Raw genomic sequence first — 25,057 nt, 5'->3', positions numbered from 1 at the left:
ATGCAGGAATACTGCACAGGACGTTATCTGTGGATTGGGTTACCCTTATCCCTATAATGCAGCATTAGATTTACACATTTTATTTTTATGCAGGAATATTGCACAGGACGTTATCTGTGGATCAGGTTACCCTGAGCCCTATAATGCAGAGTTGGATTTACACATTTTACTTTCATGCAGGAATACTGTACAGGACGTTATCTGTGGGTTGAGTTACCCTGATCCCTATAATGCAGTTTTTTTGTACTCCACAACGCAGAGTTACAGATTCTTCACTCTCACAGTAGAATACCACACAGGAAGTTATCTATGGGTTGGGAAGCAATGTTTCCCACAATGCAGAGCTGAATTTACTGATTTTTTTTGCTCTAATACAAAAATACTGCAGAGGAAGTCAGTGCGTTGGGTGGCTTCCCACAAAGTTGGGTGTTTTTTATATTCTTCACTCCAATACAGAAATGTCCACACAGCTCCTAAACAAACCTCATTTATTTATAGAGGGTACTTCAGAGTTTCAAAATCACATAACACATATTAAATTGAAAGTTATTCCAGTTTCTGGTCCCTGAAGCATGACCACTCTCCCCTTCCTGGCAGGATATCACAGGGACAGTGACGGCGTGCAATGGGCATAGCTGCACCAGCCAATAGGAAGACAGCAGACGGCATCACCTTTGTGTAACCTCAGGGCGAGGTCACCTGTGTTTACCTGGCAGTGACAGCAGACGAGCAATAAGTGACTCAACTAAAGTAATAGTTTGACTCTGGCATAACTAGGAATAAAATGATGGAGGGGAGGGAAAAGAATAACCCTTCAAAGTCCAGGTTTTCTTTTCAAAATATCTATAAAGGGAATCAGCACTGCTCCCCGACAGCTTTCTCCTTCCACATATTCCTATTAGTGAGTTGTCACCATCCTGATCAAAGGGGAGCATAATGGAGCCAATCAGCTTTAAATGTTAACAAAACAAAATGTTCTGCTTCTCTTATATGATCGCTAAAAGCTGACAAATGTTAGGCAAATCATCAAGACTGCAGTGGCTTTGATTTGCAATTATTTGATAGTTTTGGTAATGTTGCGATTAATTGATTGAATTAATAGTTTGTTTTAGTGTGCTTGAGTAGGCATGGGGGGAACATTTACAGACAATCCTGGAAGTGTTCATTGCTGTAGAATTATAATCTGTTCAGATCCGTGCATCACTGTAGTACAAGGGAGTTTCAGTATACAATCCTTTATAGAAATTATCTGGTTAAATTGGGCTTAAGGAGTACTAGGTGCTAATAGGGTGTCCCTAAAATTAATTATTTTATACATTGCTTGTAAATATGACACACCTAGTGGCAGGGGTCCTTACTTGTTAAATGACTGATATATAAACATACATAATATATACATACACACACTACCCCTAGGCCATGGGTGCCTGGATTTTTTTTGGCTTGCGAGCTACTTTTAAAATGACCAACAATGATCTACCAACAGGAAAAACTTTGACTTGATAACTCGGTGCGCGGTAGAGTTTATTTTGAAAGGCAGGGCTGCGCAATCTACTCGCGTTGTCTTTGTGATCTACTGGTAGATCGCGCTCCACCTGTTGGGGACCCTTGCCCTAGGCCAATTGATCTTAGGGGTAAGTCTGGACAGATATAGTTGCTGCTGCACTCCATTATTACAGGAATCAGTGGTCTAGCACAGCCATTGTCCTGATTATCAAGCCAGGTGAAAACAATGCAAACCCTTACAGTGTTCTCCCCAGCCCCAATTAGCCAGGTGCAGCACCCGGCTTTTTTCAGTAACCCAGTTTTTGGGGTAGATACTGAAGAGTTGGATCCCCACACCCTACAGTTTCTTCCCACCCAGATCGAAAAAATTTTGGGTTGAATACTGCCTCATAAAATATGACAAAGTAAAAAGTAATAAAAAAATTAAATACTATAACAAAATCTGCACCGTGCTGTACACCGACCCTGCCTCTGCACCCTCTTGCAGCATGTGTTGTAATATCCAATACATCTTACATAATCTAAGCCCTCAGGGCACATCCTCCCTACTCACGTTCCTTTAACTAGGACACCTGCCCTGTCTGCTGCTCACTCCACGGTCTCTAGTCACTGCACACCATGATGTTCATGCTGCTGATCTTTGTGCTGCCCTTTACCCTGGGTAATGAACACGGCAAACTTGCACCATTGGAGGAGTTCAATGTACTTGTATATGGGACGATCCAGCTGGGTGAAGCGTTGACAGATACCTACAGCTCCACTGCTGGCAAAATGCAAAGGATTGCAGGTAGGCAAGCAAAGCAAGAGAGAACGATGGAGAGGCTGAAAGCAGAAGTTACAAGAGGAAGGCAAGCAAGAGGGTGGATTAGCTCTGAGGCTGAAAGACTCCAGGTAAATTCCCACATTGATGTATATGACAATGTGTAGGTCCCTTCCTGACCTCACTATTGGTTCCTCATGTAATTGACAGGTTTAATGGCCAACAGTATAGTAGGTGAGGGGCAAGACATAAATTTGATATGTAAAAATAAAACCCTGCACCCTGGATTTTGGGGCCACCAAGAATTTCAAGCAGATATCTAAAGGCACCAAAAGGCATCTGCTTTTACCTGCTGCTGGAAGCAAATTCCTTTGAAGCTGAACTCATCGGTGCCTTAAGTCTTGCATAGTTGTACAGGCCACTCTTCTTTATTAAAATTGCTTACTTTGCTACACACAGTCAGTTTTACAATCTCTGAAACACCTAGCTTGTTCCCCCACATCCATAATGTTACTGCCCCATTCATTTATTGCACTTCAATCCAGGCAGCTTGGTATGATATGTGGGCATCACCTATGGTGCTCTGCATGCACATGCAGCCTGCTTAGAATTGCCGACTCCTCCGCATTGACATTTATCCATCTTTTCTTATTTATCTATTTATCAAGGCATTTTAGCATTTGCAGAATTTTGTCAATGAGGTAGCACGCTGATGCTTTTAGAAAACTATGTACAGCACCCTGCTATACCATCCCCTCTCTATGATGTGTATGTATTCCAAACATAGTACAAAAACCCAGTGATGGATTTAAACTTAGGTATGTAATGAGAATGCAAAATGTTATTAGGTTGGGTTAGGGAGGAAGCAGTGAACACAAAATATAAAATAAAATATAAGTAGAATAAGCTTTAGTTGTTTCATCATAACAAGTTTATTTTAATCCCTCACAGTTCTTGCCCCACTTACCTTTCTGACCTGATAGAAAAATACCACCCTCGCTGATCTCTCCGCTCCTCCAATGACCTAATGACTTCCTCACTCATAACCTCTTCACACACACATCTCCAAGACTTTTCTAGAGCTGCCCCAACTCTCTGGAATGGTCTTCCTCATTCTTTTCGGCTTGCTCTTACTTTCTGCTCCTTCAAAAGAGCCCTCGAAACCCATCTTTTCAAACTTGCTACACGTCTTTTTCTGTCTCTTAAACCATCACTACTTCCCAACATTCCATATCCCCCCTCCTATTGTGTGATACTTCCACCACCTCCTAGATTGTAAGCTCCTCAGGGCAGGGTCCTCTCCTCCTCCAGTGTCACTATCTGTATCGGTCTGTCATTTCCAATCCCTATTTACAGCACTGTGTAATATGTTGGCGCTATATAAATCCTGTTTATTAATAATATTATTATTATTAATAATAATAATAATAATAATAATATAATAATTAATGAAATACAGTGCTCTTTAGGATGGTCAGGTCCCTTTCATAATTTTTGTGAATAACCTTTAAACTGCCAATTTATAACAACACAGCACTTTGATATTGGATTAGCAAAGATACAATAAGCTTGAAAATTGAAGTTTCCCAACAGGGAGAGCAGCAGGAAGGAAGGAACCTCTTGCAGAGAATGGAGCAAAGTCTGCAGGAGATTCAGACCGGATATGGTGATCTAGGAAAAAGGGTTCAAGAGCTGGAGGACAGGACGAAGCGGAAGGAGCAAGACATACCCAAGATCAAAGTAAGTGTCTCAATATGATATCTGCAGCTCTATATATCCACAACTGCCCAGAGTGCCAATTTATACGGACCCCTTCTCACCTCATATCTCATTTTAACCCAGGACAAAGTGGAAAGACAAAGTTTAATTTTAGAAGTGCTCACACAGGAAGCTGCACGCCAAAAAGAACAAATGGCAAAGCAGAGGGAACAACTACTTCACCTTCTAAAAAGGGTAATTTTCAGTTTCTGATTATCACTGTTAGGAAGAACGCTGGTATACACAAAACCTCTCTATTTGTAATGTTTTTAGTTTGTCTTTCTAAAGCTGATAAGAACATTAAGGCTTAACTGCAAAACCTATTTTAACAGAAAGTGTTGCATTTATTGAGAAATTAAACTTGGGTTGTGTTACACAGTTAAGTGGGAAATAGTGTTGGGCTAGGCTTATATGCAAAGCCCAATTGGACCTTTATATTTTAATGGGGGGAGGTCGGTGCTTTACTACTAAGTGAAACTGTTCTGTAGCAGCAGCACTATGAACACCGGAGTGCTGCTCACAGAATGCATTGCTCCAGCTCTCCAGTTGTATGACACCCACAATGTCATGTCCAGTGTGTAGGGGTTTTTAGGACTGCCATAGAGTTGAGAAAACTCTGAGCCGCAGTCTAAGGCTATGTACGAACATTCAATATTTGTTGTTGGAAAGGATCTTTCATGAATCCAAAGCCAAAGGACTGAACAAGCATTGTGGATACAATGCTATGGAGAGGGGAGAACGACCGTTCGGCACCACACTGCGCTCTCTCCCCTTCACTTCTAGTTCGATAGTTTGTGGATCCGCCAGGAGGGATCCACTGACGACGAGTGCTGTACACACACCAGATTCTCATCCAATACTAGCAATTATCGAACGGGAATCATCTGACATGTGTACGTAGCCTAACTCTACAATGTACCTAAAAGTTAAAGTGCAAGAGTTCCATATTTATTACTGTATTTGCAGCATGACTGTAGCATAATGAATAGCAACAGATCAGATAGATTTGAAGACCCAGGGTCTTGCTCTTACACAGAGTGCAGCAGTCGGTTATACCCCAGCACAGTGCTCGATAAAACAGCACTGCTCAGGAAACATACACTTTATTGATTGAAGCACCATGAAGGACGGGTGTCAGACCAATGGAGAATTGGACAAATGCACTCTATGAGAGAATATTGGTCTTTGCCTGCTGCAGTTGCAGAAAAGTTTCATTCAGTAGTAAAGCACTAACTGGTTCAAAAAAAAAAAAAATCATTTATTTATAATACACCCCGGCTGTATTAAAAAATAGTAAGGGTTTAGTTTCTGACTGATATGCAGACTCGTTCCAAATTATTGCCTCAGAAGTATTGAAGCAAGAATGTAAGCAAGGACAAGTCAGGCAAGCCAAATATGAGAGAGATCACCAATATACTCTTTCAAATGTATTCTTTAAGCCAACAAGCAATTGATTATGCTATATAGGATTGTGTTGTTTTCAGTAGATCAGGACAGATTGATAGACTTGCTGTGAACAATGAGGGACATGAATTGTGAAGCCCTACTTAGCAGATGTAGAGCATGCACATGCAATGAACAATATGTTTGCCCTACCTATACATATAGAAAACTATAGATGACTTTTACATGCATCAAAAGTGTATTATTACTACCCTACTTGTCCCCTATTACAGCCAAGGTACATTAATGGTAGTTCTGCTTTCCTGTGTAGGCTTCAGCCATCCGTTCCAGTTGACACTTCCAATGGTCTAATCACAAGGCTCCATTGTCCTCCAAGGACACTTCCTCCTCTATCAGGACATGAATAAACCTAATGGACTGCACAAGCATCCTGGTGTCAAGACTGAAGACAACGGCACAGGAAGACCAGAGTGTGCTACGTATATCATGTCCATACAACAGAGTTGGGGTAGATATATAACTGTGCAAGCCACAGAGTAACCGGATCATCAACCTAGACCCAGCTGAGCACACTATAACCATCTATATGGATATTTATAGTTTTCCATTACTTAGTACTTGCATATTTATGTAAATGTTCATTTATATGACATTGTATTATATACACAGAGCCTTACTGTGTCACTATTAGAAGTCATAGAGTACCGCCGGATCAGCCTCTTCTGATTTGCATGGGAAAGACACTGATTAAAACTGTGATGTAAAAGCAACAAACAAATACAGAAAGCTGTTGCAGAAACTATCAGCATGGTGACACTACCAGAATCAGCATGCTAGGGCTTGTAGTCCGGCAAAAGATAAAAAGTCTCAGTATGTCTGCGACTAATGAAATAGTTCAGTCTGGCCAACAAGGACTCTTGCCAATACAAAGATATGAGATTTGCCAATTCCATTATGGAAAAATGAAAAGCCAATACACAAATGCCAAATATCCCAGACATTTATTTAGGAGGTAAATCTGTTGGATACACATATATCTCTTTGGATATGTACCCCTATAGATCAGTGTTTCTCAATCAGGGTTCCATGGACCCCGGGGTCCCTCCAAAAGTTGCTAGGGATTCCTTGATTGATGAGCAATTTGTGCCCCTCAGATCAGTTTACCTGACACCATGATCTTTTTCTATATCAGGATGACATTCTTCCCACTGTTAGGCAATGTAAGAGTCATTCTTCCTACTGACCACCACACTAAAATACTGTACGTTGTGGATATTCTTATTATTGTTATGGTTTCCCCAGAGCCTAAAAGTTATTTTAAGTGTTCCCCCATGTTAAAAAGGTCCAGCAGGGCTGCTATTATATAGCACTCCAGAATGACTGTATTTACATTGTTCCTGGAAATGATTTAGGGTGAACCTGTGCAAAGTACAGTATGCTATAAAATAAAATCATCATGACCATTTTATTTTTGTATGCTTTTAAACTAAAGTTTTTTTTAATATAAATATATTAAATAAAAATGTAACATTTGAAAAAGTATCCCTTGGCTCTGACTGTATAGTGCTTGAAAATGGACTCAGAGCTCCACCTGATAGTTGAGACAACCAAGACTTCTTATTATGAATACTTACCTGACAAAAAATGTTAATTGCTCTAAAATCTATGCTCCCTTCAGATTCAAGATTCCATTTTGAGTGTAGTGTTAGGAGGGTAACTGAGCAGTCAGCGTTTGAACCAGATGATAGTATGCAAGGATTAGTTCAAGGATTCTACCTATTGCATTGCCCAGTACCCATATCAGGTCAGACTAGGAAGCAGGAAGTTGTCCCGGAGCTCTGATAAGACCACAAATGGTTAACTTTTAGTCTGTGTTTGCTATTTGCAAAGATTTTGCAACTTAACATCTCACTCAGTCTATCCAAACAAGTGTTGTATTGCAACCGCACCAGTATTAGAGTGGTTTTATCCTCCAAAAACCACCCTCGTCCAAATCCTTCCTCTCCCTTTATATTTGTTGTTGTTGTTGTTTGTCAATCAAATGATAGTGCAGAACAGAGGAAGGGACTGGAGGGGACACATTGTTCTGTGCAGCAATATGCTCTACTCCTTCTGCAAAAGTAAAGAAGGTGGGGAAAGGGGAAAGCGTCGTACACGTCTGATGAATGTCGCCCGAGATAAATGCTCATCTCGTGCAAAAATATGGAGTGGGTACACCTGATCCCCCCAATGTTATTCATCAATCTGCCCAGGCAGGATGAACAATCAATCAAAAATATACATTGGAGGAGAGCACAGCGGGATGCCACTTACTTGACCTCCCCCTTCCTCTCTCCCAAACAGTGCTGTATATACGTTACATGTTCATCTATCATTGGAAATATCACCACAGAAATCCGACGTCTATCTGACATCTGTACAAGGTTTTAGACCTCTGAGTGTTGCAGCCAACAGAAATAAAAGTAGTGGTCATGCATACACGCCATAGAAGAAATATAAAGGGTGACCACCATGTAAAAAAAATTCTAGTTTTGAGGAATTGGAGGTGATCACCTAAACATTATTCTGTGTGAGTGATTTGCAAAGTGTAAGTACAGAGATAAGGTAGTCTGACCCTACTTTATCTACATATCTATTCCAGGTGAGTCATTTAATCATCATTTAATCATCATTCTGATCAGAACAACATCCAGGTAACTTTCATTTTCAGAAGGAAGATGGTAATGAGCGGATGGGTGCTTGCATTTAAAGAGAACACATCTTCTGTCTGTTGTAGCAAAAAGCCTGTCTGACCCATGAACAATACATGAATTCCCGGGTTCTTTATCCAGCCAGTCAGAACAACAATAGCTCATTAAATAGTTTCAAAATCGAGTGTCCTGACAGCAAGGAAGGGGATATCTACCCAATAGAGTCATTAATTCAAATAAGGACAGGACAGAGGATCTAACCCTTCCCTGCTTTATTCAAAATAGAGTAAGCTTACGTACACACGTCAGATGATTCTCGTCCGATAATCGCCTCAGGGCTTGATCGGATGAGAATCTAGCATGTGTACAGCGCTTGTTATCCGCCCGGGCGGATCCACAGATGATGAACGCCAAACGATCACATTGAAAGTAAAGGGGAGAGAGCGCAGCGGGGTGCTGCTCCATCAATCTCCCCCCTCGTCTCTCCATGTGCTGTATGTACAACACTCGTTCATGCATCTTCAGTCTTTTGTTGTTGGAAAGAATCAAGAAAGATCTTTTCCAACAATTATTGAACTTGTGTACACAGCTTAAGTTCTGGCTGAAGTTAGAGTTTATTCTCAACTTGGAGAAACATGGGGGGCCCTAAGATTCACAAACTTCCCCAAGCTAAATAATTGATCTGGGGATTACCCTAAGTATCTGCAGGCAACCATATGTCACGATATATTATGCACATGGTTAACATTGCAGCTTAATTTGATTGAAAAAGGCAAATACCACTCTTCTTTGTGTTTTAATAAGAAATCCATCATCAAGTCATTGACTTGTTGGCAGCATGCTTTGCAATGTAAGTGCCATTGGTGTATCATATAATAGTGTAAACATAAAAAAGGGTAAAAGTCATTATGCTATCCTTCTTTATAAAATAACCCACTTCATATGAAACACAAAAGGGGCCCAGCAATTGGCTTTTGTCCTGCCTTGTTACCACAATTCTCAGAGTCTGACTTTAATGTACATACTGATAATATCAGCCTTGTTCTAGAAGCCCATTTTGTACTGGCAAAGCAATCTCAAGAAAATGTAAAGATAGTTAAAAGACATTTACGAAGCCTGCACAGAGCCTATATAAACACAGCCGCCTTGTCATGTAATATAGGAAAATATCTCATGTTCTCATGTTTATACTCCACATCGGAGTAAGTGTAAATGTTTAACATTGTTCTTGTAGGTTTACATATATGACAGTGCTTGTCCTATTTCACTGGGCAATTAGGACACACACACGTCTAGTTCGACGAGCAAGACTGCACAGGAACAATTCACTGGAATTTTGACATTTTCATGAACTGCATACCTGCCATTTCTGAGCTATTCTGGGAACTTTGCTGTCATGTATAACTTGTTTTTACATAGTAAACACTAGGCATAAGTATGACCTGGAGTTCCTACATACTACAAGTAGTAATACCAGTTTAGAGTTTACTTGTGACCAATGTCATGACAGGGAAACTTGCTGCACCGAGAATATCAATATTGAGTCATTTTACTGAACGAGGGGACCCTAAAATTATACATTGGTCACACGACCATCTACATAGATAGTAGGCTGGTGTAGTAAAGCACAACATTGGTTAGATATAAAAGATTTGGAAAATAATACGGATTTGGTAACTACTGCAACATATATATAGTTTAGAATACCATAGAGAACAGTTAGTTCTTTTATCAGAATTTTTTTTGCAGTCTGTGTGCCAGTTTAGGAGGATTCCCCATCAAAACCTCTCCAACTTCTTCTATAAGTAATTTATCATATCCCGTAGTAGACTGTATACGGGAAATCACAGGAACTGCACTTCAGAAAAAGGAAACAGGAAGTTGAGCTGTTATCTAGTGTCCACTCGGACAGGGAGTCAGGGAAAACTTACCTACAAAGGTGTACAGATGAGAAAAAAAAAACCTAATAAAAGATCTAACACTGCCCCTCTTAATTCAAAATGTTAAAAAGACTAACTTCTAAGAGTTGAATGCGACCTGCACCTAACATTTTCAGATAATAGTAGACCACAATTTTTTATAGGCCAATACAAGATACATGTTTAGCAATTATTTTTTTCATTGTTTACAATAATTTGTTAAATGTTTCAATGTCACTAATTTGATCTGTAAAATGTGTCCGTGATGGGACCAACTACTACTCTGTTGAGAGTGCACTGGCAGGAAATTGTCACTGTTGCTGCACATTTGGTGGTGATTGTGGTTGTCCCAGGGTCACAATGCAGATGTTCTGCTATAAAATGACCATCTTACCTGTAGGAGGTGTAGGGGGAGTAGACATCTTTTGGAGGAAATTCCAGGACCTCCTTGGTAGGACGGACACGTGGGTCGGGGTATGGCTTAACATGACGCAGCTCAGGAGACAGGCAAAACTGGGGCATCTCTGGAGCAGGAGACACGTCAATCTTCAGTTGGGCTGAAAACAAAAACAATGGATTTTTAATATATTACCATCTGTCTTATCATTTTGTTGAGACGTGGCATAAACTTTGAAAAAAGTAAGGAAAGGTTGAAACCCTGTCGGGCCATTTCTTGTTCTTGAAGAGAGGAGATCGTCTAAGAATGAGAAGCCCTGATGAAGACAAATGCATTGAAACCCTGAAACATGTTGGGATTTTATGATAAAATTAATAAAACTGGATTTTTTATGCTTTACATTCCTCCTTGCACACCAAAAATAAAATGTCAACAGGGCACTAACTAATCTCTATTTAAGGTCTGGGATATACAAGCACTTTAACAGTGAAGTAGCATTATGTTTGAGGTAAAGGGGGAAGTAAAATGCTCAATAAAACTACAGAAACCTAATACACCTAACTTAATTTGCTAGTCAAGGTACCTAATTCATTTCTATATCATCAATGCATGTACATTGATGTTTGAAGAAAAATAAAATCAAGGTGCCAGCCTCAAAGGCCATCACGTTAATGCTGGCTTTACTTCCTAATCAGTTTTTAACTTGCGGCAGGTATGTGGCCTGCATTTTGTGAATGGCCTAACCTATCTGAGAGAAAAGACACCGCACCAGAGCCGACGTCTATCATACAGGCACGCCTAATGGTCAGAAGTACAGGGAGAAGTAAACTGTCCAGTGAAAATGAAAGCAATGTTTTAGGCATTCTGAACAAATGTAATGCACTGTAAATACCTAATAATTGCTTTTAAACTGATGGTTTCTAGGGGTAAGGCTTTAAATCAGTTATAGAGCCTGCACCACTAACTAATAAATATGAGCAGCACAGTGGCTAAAAGGTTAGCATTTTCGCCTTTGTAGTTCTAGGTCCCAGGTTCGAATCTCGGCCAAGATACTATATGCATGGAGTTTGCAGGTTCTCCCACATTCCAAAAATATGCAGTTAGTTTAATTGGCTTAACCCCAAAAACTAACCTTAGATAATGGTAATGACATGTGACACATTATATTGTGAGCCCCTTTGAGGGACAGCTAGTGATTTGATATATAGACTATTGTACAGCGCTGCGCAATATGCTGGCGCTATATAAATACTGTGTAATGATAAATATAATAATAGTGGCTTCTGCAATTCTTTCTCAATTTCCACAAGTAACCTGTACCATGGGAAGAAATGCAATTTACTACATTATACGGAGACATTTTAGAATAGCGCCAAACTTTTCTCAAACAAAGAATGAGAATGTCCCTTTAACTAGTCTTAAAACTAGAAGGTGATAATGAGATACAATTCTATCCTGTATCTCTCCAAATAATGGTTCTGTGTTAGAAGGTGGAGAAGGGCTACAACCGGGAACTGATGAGAGTCTGTGACTCACTTCCACTCCCTGCACAGAACCACCTAAGGCATCAGCTCTGCTGCTCGGTGCCAGGAAGATTCTCCCAGGATACATGAAACAAATAAAGAGAACATCTTTGCCTGGTATATTAGCAATATTATTGTTACTAAAGATTTGGTCTAAAGGGGATATTGTTTCATCCTATAGACTTTTCTTTTAAATAAATCTTTATTTTTTATTAACTAGATTGGTGGTTTGTTTATTTTATTTTCTATATAAAGCTGAAGGTCGAGGGAAACAGCTAAAATATGGATAAAACACAAATAGGGGAGCTGCTTTACCTGCCAAAAGATTTGTATTAATATCCATTATGGATTTCACTTCTGTTAAGGGAGAAGACCTATTTTTTTTTCTTCGCTTAAAGGTCATGTCGTTCCCACAGCCTGTGACTGTACAGGGAAAGAAGCAGCAGCCCAAGGAGCTATTCTCATACTGGCTTCTTCTATCAGCATGCATCATGTCAGTTTGATTGTATAACTGCAGAGGTATCAGATACTGGGTATGAAAGTCCGACCATATTTCTGCTCTTATTTCATTTTTTTTTTACGTTACTTATATGATATATATCAAGAATTAAACACTGTATATATATTACTATTAGATGTTTGATCTCAGGAAATAAATAATGACAGGGTTAATAATTTGTTATGTAACTAACTTACCGGGAATTACGTGTTTTATCTTTAGTACTAACTGGGTGTGGGGATTGTAATTTACTTGTGGGAAATAAAAAGAACGTGGGCGCCCGAAATGGTTGCCCTATATGTCATGATTTTGAAATACCGGTAAACACAGCTTACTTGCATCTTTTAAATACATCAAGAACCGAGGTACAAGTCCACTAAGTGTTAGCATGTGGAGAATGGGATTTGCATAACTTACTCTATTATATGTATATATATATATATGTATATGTATATATATATATATATATATATATAATTTTATATTTATATAATGATATATATATATATATATATATATATATATATATATATAATATATACACACATACACACACATATACATACATAAACACACACACATACATATATACATACATGTAAACCTTTCTATGAATATATATCCTGCACTCATTTGAACCAACTAAAGTGCTGAAAGCATCTGTGCATACCAGTGACTGGCCGTAATCTGCGTAATGCAGTTGATGGCCTCTTCATATCAGCCAGGAATTTGTAGAGATCTTCATCACTCAGGCGGTCCCCTTCCTGTGAAAAACATTAGGACAGGTCACTAGAAATGCACCTAGGCACCACCTAAACCAAAATACGTATTTTCCACTCGAAATTACAAGTAGGGAATCTAATAGGAACACAGATGAAATACATATTGCGATTTTGTTCAGTTTATGAACTAAACACCATTTCTGCCTTGAACGCCCATAGGCATGACACAGCTCATGTCTTTTTTTTCTTAATTGCACAAAGAGAGAGACCAGTAAGTACAAAAGGGTATTATATGCAATGAAAGAATATCCATATTCATGCAAGCATAAGGTTTATCCAAAATATAACTATATAGAAGAAGTTCTTTATCAACTGGATCCTCTGTAATATGGCTGTTGATGAGTGTGAACATCTAAAAAGTCTAGATAGTGAGGAGTAAAGATGGAAGGAGTAAAGATGAAGGCAGGGAGATCTCTCACTGTTAGAGGATTGAATACAAATAAAAACCAGCTTCCACCTATAGCTACAACCTAATACTGTATTCTATACTAAGGTAAAGCAGGTCTTCCACTAAAATGAAAGGTCTGCTTATACCCTTTAGGCCCCCTTCCCAAATGTACCTCAAAAGAACAAAAAGCTAGAAATATTCTAACTTTTATCCTCTATTATTGGCTCCTAAGCAATGATGAAGCTATCATCCTTATAGGATGATTACTTTAGAAAGTGGAGATGAAATCTCAAAAAGGTATGTCTTGATCTGCATTCTAGAGGAATGTACCTGGAGGGATGGGCATTATGCCCAGCAATGCAAAAGACGGGGTAGGTATAAATCTATTGTTTTCTTTTCAGTAGAAAAAAAGGAGAGACTGATAGGTGTAGGTGAACCCTGAAGTTTTAGCTATTCCAATGGTAGCATACCACTAGACTCAGAATTGTTAGAAATGTTATTGCCTCATTCTCTCAAAATGATGTGTTAGGGGCATGGTATCAAATAAACTTCTATGTAAAAAGCTTTTAATATACTAATATTAAACAAGATTGAGTTAAGCTTTAAAGAGGAACCCGACCAATAAAAAAAAAAAACTTACCTGCAGGAACAGCTCAGTATATGTTTAGAAAAACTGTCAGGTAGTAATGTGTTCTTGTAGAAGGAAAATCACTTGTCCCTTCTTCAATAAAATCTGGCCTGTTTTTAGTTTACCTGCTTCCCAGTTGGTTTTGGTCATCACACAGATCTCACCTGTTTAAAGAAATTGGTGACGGTAAGCGTTGCTGGCCGGAAAGAGTTAAACCCGCAAACTTCATCCCCGACACTGAGCCGCTCAAAGGCTTTTCTCTTCCTCTCGTTCCATGTGCCCTTTCGTTCTGTACAAAATAGAAAAAGATAAAGATCACTACCTTAGGAGAACAGAACAGACACATACATAATCATCTTTGTCATTTAGTGCTGTACACAGCCAGGCATCCAGGACCTGGTCTATCCGGGGAAAAAAGCAGCCAAAAACATTGTCTGCTCTTCTATCACAGAAGTGATCAAGCATTATGGGTCCGGTGGCCATACCCTTTATCAATTTACTAAAATCAGGACAATGAAGTAGATCTAACAATCAGCTCTAAGCTTTGCAATGAGCTAAAAAGGACTAAAACATGTTGCTGTTGTCTGTCCTTAGTTAAGGTCTCTGCCTACAGCTTTTGGTTTGTGTTGATGGGCATATGCAACGTGCTTCTGACTACACTCTTAGACATTTCAAAGCTCATTTACAGATGCATTTGACCTAAAGTTGACCTTCCTCAAGCTGCTTTTTGGAGAAGCAGCTTCAAAGGGACCAAACGCCTGTTGACATTGGCCCTTACTCACATGCTGCGCAAGTAAACAACCACCTGTGAGAATGGCTCAGATACATCATTCACCTTCTATCACAACTTATTTTTTGATAAGAATAAGGTTTGGAAGATATAAAAGAGGTGCGGATATAATGATAAAATCATTTCAACAGTCTGTAATAAGCCCCAGCCTACTAATACTTTTACACGAACCAGACTTTTGGATAGAGTGTATAAAAATTAAAACTCCTGCCAGGTTGATGTCTGTATTCCCACCACGAAGATTCAATTTATTTCCCAACAGTACTAATAGGAGAAAAGAATTCAACATTTAAAAGTTGTCTCCTGAGCAGGAACTAAATAAAGTTTTCCAATGTGGTCATTTTCCACTCGCCATTACAAAGCAGGAAATAAAATCCCACCTAATGGGAAACAAATGACAAAAAAAAGCCTGACAGGGGTTGAAACCATTTTTTATGCTCTTTTCAAAATGAGATAAAAAAAAGAAAAGTTTTGGATGTAGATTTGCACTAAAATAAAATTACATAGCTTTTTTAAAAATGTGTACAGTACATGCAGCTCTTTACAAACATCAACTTTTAGCAGCCCCAGTCTTATTTCAGCTATTATTTTTCTATAACTTTGAAAACTAATAAAATATTGTATTTGTATTGTTTTTTCTTTTTTTTTTTAGAAGGAAAACCAACGTTTTCTTGCCATTTTATTGAAGATCGATAGGTAATATTTTCCAATGCACAATAAAAGCACAGGAAAAGTAAAGTAAAAGAAAGAAAAGGTAAAAATCCATTTTTCCTGTTTGCAAGTACTGTAAAACCAATTATAAATTATCTGAACATTTGTAACAATGAAAACAAAGTTTAGGAATTTGGACAGTTCTAAAAATTCAATATTTTATCAACTGATGTGATATATCAGTTTAAATGTCCATATAAGTTTTTGTACACTGAAAATCCATGACTTGCAAACAGGAAAAGCAGAATACATGTACAAGATATTTATATGTTATATATCAAATTATCCGGGACAATTTGCGTTCTGTAGATGAGTATTTGGCAATGTGAACAGCGGAAAAGGAGGGTTTATTTGCAGGTATCTTTTACTTTATTATGTATTTTTACAAAAGGTGCTTTACAGCAAATGCTGCAACTTGACACCTAAATATGGAATGTTATGTTTGAAACGCAAGTGTTAAATAGCTTTAAGGATAGAGGTGGCATATAGTTTTTCATTCTTGATAAGAAAGTCCTCTATAGGCAGCCTAAGGCTATATAAATATCTTACAAGCCTCAGGTCCATAAACTGGTAAATACTTTAAAATAGTAATAAAAACTGGGACCTTATCATGAACTTGGTATCATGAAATCTACCACTGAAAGGATCACAATTTTTTTAACCCTTCTTACCACCCTCAGAGTCCGAGTCCCGGTCAGCTGTCCCCATGCTGTTTACGATATTCATTAGATGAATGGCTGTCCAAGCAAAGGGCATTCGATACCGGCCCAGCCGGGAACAGAACTGTTCGGCTTGGGCCCTCAGTTTGTCCACCTTTTCCTTGTTCTAGAGACACAAAAGAATATTACTCAGATTTAATGCCTTTCATATTAATTTATGAACAATTCAACATTTAAAGGATAATTCTACATTTGTGAAACGTTTGATACAGTAAGATAGGTTTATATATTATCTAATACAGTGTTCTCCCCAGAAATTTTTTTCAGCCGGGTGGTAGGAAGCTGTAGCCGGGTGGCAAAACACGGCAAATTTAGTGCTCCCAGTTGTTTATGCCATGGGTATCCAGTAACCTCTTATTGTTTTAGTGTTCTACCTTCTCCCAATTATTTGTTACAACTTTGTAATGCCTGCCCCGTTAGTATATCCAATTTTTCTATTCTATGTAGACAGGTCATAAGTGCTGGGCACCTAGGATTGGTAACAGGCGGTAAGTGCTGGGCACCTAGGATTGGTAACAGGCGGTAAGTGCTAGGCTTTTTCAGAGCTAGAAAACAAAAATATAGGTGGAAGTGGGGAACACGTGTGGCAATCACCTTTCATCACCATGGCATCATTACAATATTAAAAAACAAAAATGTCCATCACAATGCACTTTCTTGTTACACACGACTGTAACCTTCCTGTACCTCAACCTCAATAAAATTTAGTGGGCAGAGTTCATTTTCTAATGATGCCATAGTGATGAAGTTTTAGGGGAATTTAGTCACAGATGTTCCCCACTTGTACCTATATTTTTGGTTTCTTACACCTCCCCATTCCCCAACTGAAGTTCAGAATGTTAGATAAGTGGACAGGAATGTGTAACAGGGCAGGGAAGCCTCCATTTTGATAGGCAGAGTGTTTTATGTTCTATTGATGCTGTAGTAATGAGATTGTAAGGGGAGAATGTGCCCGCCACTTGCACCTATATTTTCAGTTTTGTACCCCCCACCCTCAGAGAAATTGGTGTACAAAGAAGAGAAGCAGACAGTTTTATAGGTATAGATTTATGACAGGTAGGTATATATTTAGGGGCCCCACCCCAATGCTCCTTGCTATGTTAGTGGCCCCCGGGGTCCCCAATTTGCACTTTCAATTTAGGACTCCTAGTTGCACTTTTCTCTGAAACAGCAAAACCAAAGTTCAATTTTCATAACTTTTTACATTTGTGACCCTCATATCTTGAAATTCTTTACAGCTGGGGGGCTGAAATTGTAATAACTAATATCTATGAGGGTCCCCTGTACACCCTGAAAATTACAGGTCATTGTGACATACATATTAGGAGATATGGAGGTTTGTACACAGAGCTGTGAGGATGCAGAATGACACGCAGAGCTAGAGATGGATACATGTCACAGGCAGAGCTCGTGCTATGAGATGGGGGCGGGGCTGCCTGTGTCTCCTTCACATGAAGGCTGAGCTGTGTGCAATCCTCTGAACGGATGACACACAGCAGCCTGAGATCTGTGCATGCGTGGATGAGAGCTGCCGAGAGCTGGGCGGGGTATTCAAATCAGCTGGGCGGAGCAACCGGCTAAAAACCTCTGGGGAGAACTACCGGTATGTAATATAATAGGAGATATTCACACTTTGCTTTAGACTCCATCTAGGAGTAACAGGCAAGGACTGGCCTTCCAAATGCCAGAGAGTTAGGGCAATTAATCAGCCTATTACCCATTATCTATATAGTGACAGCAGTCTATGTTTTAGGAAAAGGAGCGGTCTCTGTGGTGCCCAAATCAGGCACATTACAGTGCCTTGCTACACCAAAACCCAAAACGGGCAAGAATGTGCCACTATATACCAGATAAGTTACCAGCTTTCCTAATTTGTGTGCAATCATAGCTTTTGCCAAAAAGGGCAGATAAAATAAATTGGTGTTAAGATTTTTAACATTTTGGTATTAACATGTTTCACAAGCGTTTAATGGGCTTTAAAACAGTGCAGACATTATGCAAGTTTTTTGCAGACAGATCAGCTTTCCCGTCACCCACCTACCAGAATGCAACTAAGTTTCGCCTCTCAGCAGTGATTTGGCAGCTCAGCACCCTTACTCTCCCTCTCAGCACCCTTCCTCCCCCTCCCAGCACCCTTCCTCTCCCTCTCAGCACCCTTACGCCCCCTCCCAGCACCCTTACTCTCCCCCTCAGCACCCTTACTCTCCCCCTCAGCACACTTACTCTCCCCCTCAGCACACTTACTCTCCCTCCCAGCACACTTACTCTCCCTCCCAGCACACTTACTCTCCCCTTACTCTCCCCCTCAGCACCCTTCCTCTCCCTCCCAGCACCCTTACTCTCCCTCCCAGCACCCTTACTCTCCCCCTCAGCACCCTTCCTCTCCCCCTCAGCACCCTTCCTCTCCTCCTCAGCCTGGCTTCTTCTGCTGCCCCTTATCAACAGTAAATTCACCCCAGAAGTTATAGGATCAAATCACCCAGCTCCCTCAGACCAGCAGAGACACCGTATAACCATTAAACACATCCCTCAATGTACAATGCCAATGTTATACTTCCATATATTAGTAATCTAGATATGAACAAATATTAAGAAAATGTCATATAGAAAAGTATGCTGCCTTAGAAACATATCAGTTTAATTTGAAAGAAAACAAAAAAGCATTGTCACACGGGGTTTGCATGTAACAAATGCCTACACAGAAGTAAAGACTTTTACGAGTAAGTAAAACGTCTGCATAAAATAATGTTTATAGATCAGCATAGATGATGAATCTGAAGCAAGAGATATGTTTATAAGACACAACATTCATGTCATAGCTGCAATGTGTGGTCCTTCCGTGTTGTACAGCTGTTGGCCAGTCTGCTCCATCTATTCCCAGTCACAAAGGGGCAGATGCAGAGAATGATTTTCCTAATGCTGGCCGATAGGCCCCCGGCTCCTAGACTTGCCCACATAAGTCATGGGTATTACAGAATATACAATAATGGTAAACAGCAGGTTTCTGTCCTTGTGCATTGTCACTGACATTTAATTAAAGCACTGTCTTAATTACAAAGCCCCACTCAGCCTAATTAGTGTTTTAACCACCCTAGAGGTCTAATTCTATGCAAATTTCCATGCAAAAAGCGGTACAATTTTTTGCATGGCAGTTGTAGTTTTCATTGTAGGCTCTAATTCTTAGGCAAAAACACCAACATTTATTAAACTTAACACATTTACTTATAACCTTTAAATAACAAAACACAAAAATCTGTTAAAAAAAAATAAAAAATATTTAATAAATATTTAATATAATAAATATTTATGTAATGTAAGTGTACAGCAGCATGTAATGTATATTATATATATATATATATATATATATATATATATATATATATATATATATATATATATATATATATATATATATATATAATATGAATATTTTCATATATATCACAGCTATTCTGTATTGAATCTAGTACAAAAATATTTAAATTTCCCGCCGATCCACCCCTGAGATCGTCGCTGCATTTGCCGGCTGGAGAACAAAGAGGAAGGACACGTCCCAAGGACCTGCGGGGACCAACAGGACGACAACGGAGCAAGGCGTTTTTTTTTTAGTTAAAAGCTACCCTGAGTGTGACTCGGGATTACGGCTATTTGCAGGTAAAATCCACCCAAGTCACACTCTGGAACACCGCTAGGGGGGGGTTAAAAGAGCAAACACTACCCCACCAGCACATGCAAAAATAATATGCACCCGTCATGTGCCATATATGAAATCTTTCAAGAAATGCTATTTGGCTGCTTGTCACACTAACGTTTTGGCTTTAATACTTTCCAGGTCTCTGATCCAGAATAAGCATAGATATGAGGAATTCGCAGTTTGCTCCAGTACACACAGACCTTGCAAATAAATCTTTTCTTACCTTGATGCCGTCACTCTCTTTTAGGACCATGTAGGGCTCACAACATTCCCCAATGTCACCCTGCTGTAGGACCTTCTCCAGCTGGAAGAGAATGTAGAACACATTCACATACATCACAAAGACATTGTATGCACACAAAAATATGAACAGTGCAACATAAACAGGCAGACAATATGACCTCAATGGTATAAAGCAGAGCTGACCATACATAGGAGGATTTTCTTACCAAATGTGAATTAGATTTGATGGTAGGAGATACATAAGGTTCTAACTTTAATTACCCTCAGAAACAAGCTCAGAAGGAACTTTAGGGGTTATTTCATATATATATAGATAAGAATGTTTTGTCTTGTTGGTCTTTTGTTCATGTCTAAATCCTTTGATTTGTCATTTATGCAAATAGATTTTTGCTCCATGCTGATTTGTACTGTTTATTTTCCCATGTTAAGATGCCTGTAAGCTAGCATGCGAGCGGAATGTTCTAAACTGTGTGTTTTTGTTTCTGTAAATTGTTGAAGACATTATAATAATAAAGATATTGAAATACAAATGTAAATTAGATCCACTAGCAACCAAGAACGCCAAACCTTGTCATCTGTCTTATACAATTCTTGATCTTATCCTAAATATACATGTCCTAATTGTCTTTTAGAATAACTGGGGGGAGCACCTGGGGTCCCCATACACCGATAAGACTGGACTGCGCATAACCCTCTGCTTTGATAAGAATGCAGCCATAGGGTGTATTTACACTGCTAGCCAAGCCAAGTATTATATAATTTTCTAAACCTAGCTGCACAAAGTCCTAATTAGTCTCATCTACTAAAAAAAAAAAAAAAAGTCAGGTTTTTCCTGGCCATTTACTGAATAATCTATTTCTGGCCAGCGTTAGTAATACATGCAATGCAATTGGTGCTCCAGAACCTAAAATACAATTTTTGGAAACAAGTTGGATTGCAGAGTCCATGACGATGAGAATGAAATCGAGTAGCATTTCCCAAAAACTTCTTTAAGCCGTAGTCTAGCCATAGATTCTCAGACTATTTCTGAACACATAGGAGTACGGATAATAAGTGGCTGAAGGCATTCGGTATCATAAAGGAGGATCAGAGTTTGTCTTGGCAGGCCTTGGCTCTCTGATGAAATCCACAGATTCAGAGATATGGGTAGTCTTGACTCCTCATGTAAGATTTCATAATGTGCCCTTCCTCATATTTCCCTATTGCTCTTTTAAAGTGATAACTGTCCACAATACATGAGTGAGATTTCCATAAATCTTTATTTTTCTGTATCTTCGGATCTACTTATCAATATAAATTATAGTATGCATTAATGGTTACTAATGTTTATGCATGGAGAGGGTCAGTTAAATATTCTAGGTGTGTTTTTAGGAAGTATTGTAAACTGTTACCCATAATTTGCCCAGTCCTATCGAACATGGCTATGTATGGTCAGAACGGTAAGTATGTAACCAGTTATGACTAGTGCTGGTGTTCGAATTCGGGTTGTCCTCATATCTGAATATGGCTGCTCGAATTCGGATAGACCCAACCCGAAATAGACCCGACGCGCAAATTCGTGTGTAAAAAAAAAAAGTGTTAAAAAAAAAGAGGCTTTAATGTTAAAGTAATTTATTGAATGTGTGTGATTTGTGCAACCTTTATTTTTTTTCAGGTTATCCCACAATGACAGGAATCCTCCCTGTCAGTGTGGGATCCCCGGGCACTAGAGGTTAAATGAGGACAAATCTCCCCATCACCTCTAGTTCTCTGTGATGAACAGCTCAAACCCTGATGACAGCTCAAGCACCATCAAGATTTTCTTTTCCCCAGCCAACTACAGAGCACTAGAGGTGAAGCCGTGGCCGCATTCATTGAGAACAGTGTGCGTTCCACCAACCTAACCTCTAGTGTCCGGGGGATCGCAAACAGGGGGATTCCCAGGGAATCCTGTGAATCTCTTGTGAATACTCCAGTTATAATTTCCTCGATCTTCCAATGGTTTCGTGAAATCAATTCACCGAAATTTCACGGAACCATTGGAGGTTCAAGGATATTTTCGCGAGAATGCCAGAGACATTCTTGCTCATCCCCATTCCTAGATAGAGTTTCTCTATCCAGGAACACATTCAACTAGTAAAGGGCTGCAAGACCAATCGGGAGTGTAGGTGTCAGCTCCGCTCACCTGATTGCTCTTGCAGTTCTACACAGTCCCGAAAAACAACCCGAATTTTCCCCCCTTTGACTTTAATGGTGTTTGAATTCAACGTTCGATCATCTGAACAATATCCCCCTATTCAATTGAATAGCTGTCGAATTGAATGTTGAGATATTGGACCAACACTAGTTATGACTATTACACAGATGACTGAAAATGGCATTGACATTGCTAATGGATATGAATAAAGCACCTTGATGACGAGATATATGTCAGGAGATGGGTATGTGATGGAGAAGATGGCTGATCTTGCTAAGGTGGAGGGTGCTGGGTGTCCACCTTGTGCCCGCAGCATGTTTTTCACTGTGTCAGAATTCAGGTCGAAGTGGAATGCTTCTGATATCTGGAAAGCAAGCATACAAATGTATCATCATTTATTATCAGAGAAACAAGAGTTGCTGCCTCTTAAAGCCTGTGCAAGTACAAGTCACACAATTGAGGACAGCAGGAGCATCATATCCTGGAAAAGGACCATGCTAGGATCACCTCCTGGCAGTCACAAACCAGAACAATAAGGGTGCTCGACACATGAGTGGAACATTTGGGGGATGATTTTAAGATATACATTGATTGGTCAACAAATCTTGCTGCAAGATGCAGATAGAGTTAAAAATGTTTATAGCCCAAAAAAACAAGAGTGAGAGAGAGAAAGAGCGATTGAGAGAGCGAGAAAGAAAGAGAGCTAGAGAGAGACAGCAGGAGAGGAAGAGAGAGTGAGAGCAAGAACTAGTAAGTGAGAGAGAAAGAAAGAGTGAGAATATGAGAGCGCAAGAGTGAGAATATGAGAGCGCAAGAGTGAGAATATGAGAGCGCAAGAGCGAGAGAGCAGGAGCGAGAGCGAGAGAGCGAGAGAGCAGGAGCGAGAGAGCGAGAGAGCAGGAGCGAGAGCGAGAGAGAGAGCGAGAGAGCAAGAGCGAGAGCGAGAGAGAGAGCGAGAGAGCAAGAGCGAGAGAAAGAGTGAGAGAGAGCCCACACCCCATTAACTATGATAACTTACTTTTATGACAAGCATGCTCTACCCACAAAAAGAAGAACTTATTAAGTACTATTTAACAACAGGCATCAGAACAAAGCATAATATACACGTTGCAGTGACTATTAGATTTCAGTCAGAATGAATGTTTAAGCAAAGAGACCACATTCTACATATCACCCTTTAAATTCCATTTAGCTTTATTACTTACCTTTTTCTTTTCTTTGGCATCATAAAGGGCCATAACACAAAATATTGGCTCAATCTCAATTTCGAACCTGATAAAAAAAGAGAGACACTGAATGAATTTCTATTAAAGACACTCTGACTGTGTAATATTTTATTACTGAAGTGCAGGAAAACATCAAAATGCAGTTGTACTGGGCAAACAAACCTTGCATTTATGTATAAAGCAGAGCTAAGACTGGGAGACAGCACAAGAAGCCAATCAGATGTGTTGCAGTGATCATGTGTTAACAAAGTACATGCTTTCATAAGAGAAGAGAGAAAAGTGCTGGATAAGCTATTCAAACTAGTGATTGAATGACTGATGAAGAAATAGAAAACTTTTAAGATAATCAGCTTCTTTAAATTTACTTTTTATCTGTGTAATTAGCTGTTTGCCTGGAGTTCAGATTTAACTTTAACTGCTCCGCTAGTGAAGGTAATTACTACTCAATCTTGGATGAGAAGAGAATAAAATAACACATTACATTTCTTTATGATTATGAGTGTGCACACAGCATGCTCATGTTGCTTTTGAAACAGAATCCCCACAGCAATTTCCCGGCATTCACCGGTTTCTGAAAGTTTACATGAATCCTGAGTAATATCTACTTTTACAGATGTGTAAGGGCAGGTTCTATTATCATTCTTGAGAACTGTGTTCTGTTCTGGAAATCCAACAAGGCAGAGCAAGTATGTCTCTATCAAAATTGCAGCATATAAAATAAATTAAAACAAAATATATTTTAATAGGAGAAATCTTTCTGCCAGGGTTAACTGAGGAAAAGCTATAAGAAGCAAACAAAACAAACAAAAACAATGCTTACTTCAGAGATATGCATTTCACCAAAATCCTCTGACCAAAGTGTTCCTTTGGCACCTCTGGAATTGTGGATCGTTCAATGGCTTCATCCTATGACAATAGAGAATATATGACTAAAAGAAAAAGGAGCTGAACAGGATGACTGTAAAATGATGGTACAAGGGTAATGAGACACTCAGGAGCTGGGTGACTGTAATATGATGGTACAGGGGTAATAGACACTCAGGAGCTGGGTGACTGTAATATGATGGTACAGGGGTAATAAGACACTCAGGGACTGGATGACTGTAATATGATGTTAGAGGGGTAATAAGACACTCAGGAGCTGGGTGGCTGTAATATGATGGTACAGGGGTAATAAGACACTCAGGAGCTGGGTGGTTGTAATATAATGTTACAGGGGTAATAAGACACTCAGGAGCTGGGAG

The 25,057-nt window shown here is 39.4% G+C and overlaps 2 protein-coding genes across 6 annotated transcripts in view; one reads left to right on the top strand and one right to left on the bottom strand.

The window, feature by feature from the left end:
• The window catches only part of DOCK6 (dedicator of cytokinesis 6), a 99,610-nt gene that overhangs the window by 38,285 nt on the left and 36,268 nt on the right, over positions 1-25,057 (bottom strand). For all 5 annotated transcript variants that reach the window (XM_072399561.1, XM_072399563.1, XM_072399564.1 and 2 more), the window contains exons 7-14: positions 24,634-24,719; positions 23,793-23,859; positions 22,802-22,951; positions 20,392-20,472; positions 16,427-16,580; positions 14,419-14,543; positions 13,127-13,220; positions 10,432-10,594 (exon numbers count right to left, since the gene is read on the bottom strand). In XM_072399561.1, the coding sequence (XP_072255662.1) occupies positions 10,432-10,594; positions 13,127-13,220; positions 14,419-14,543; positions 16,427-16,580; positions 20,392-20,472; positions 22,802-22,951; positions 23,793-23,859; positions 24,634-24,719 (920 nt within the window). The remainder of the gene's footprint in view (positions 1-10,431; positions 10,595-13,126; positions 13,221-14,418; positions 14,544-16,426; positions 16,581-20,391; positions 20,473-22,801; positions 22,952-23,792; positions 23,860-24,633; positions 24,720-25,057) is intronic.
• ANGPTL8 (angiopoietin like 8) lies at positions 1,846-6,962 on the top strand. The gene is made up of 4 exons (XM_072399560.1): positions 1,846-2,397; positions 3,860-4,006; positions 4,109-4,219; positions 5,739-6,962. Exons 1-4 carry the CDS (start codon positions 2,125-2,127, stop codon positions 5,760-5,762), a joined length of 555 nt encoding a protein of 184 aa, XP_072255661.1. The 5' UTR covers positions 1,846-2,124; the 3' UTR covers positions 5,763-6,962.

Source organism: Pyxicephalus adspersus, chromosome 2 (assembly GCF_032062135.1).
Source record: "Pyxicephalus adspersus chromosome 2, UCB_Pads_2.0, whole genome shotgun sequence".
NCBI classification, from domain to species: domain Eukaryota; kingdom Metazoa; phylum Chordata; class Amphibia; order Anura; family Pyxicephalidae; genus Pyxicephalus; species Pyxicephalus adspersus.
This window is presented reverse-complemented; position numbering and strand designations above follow the sequence as displayed.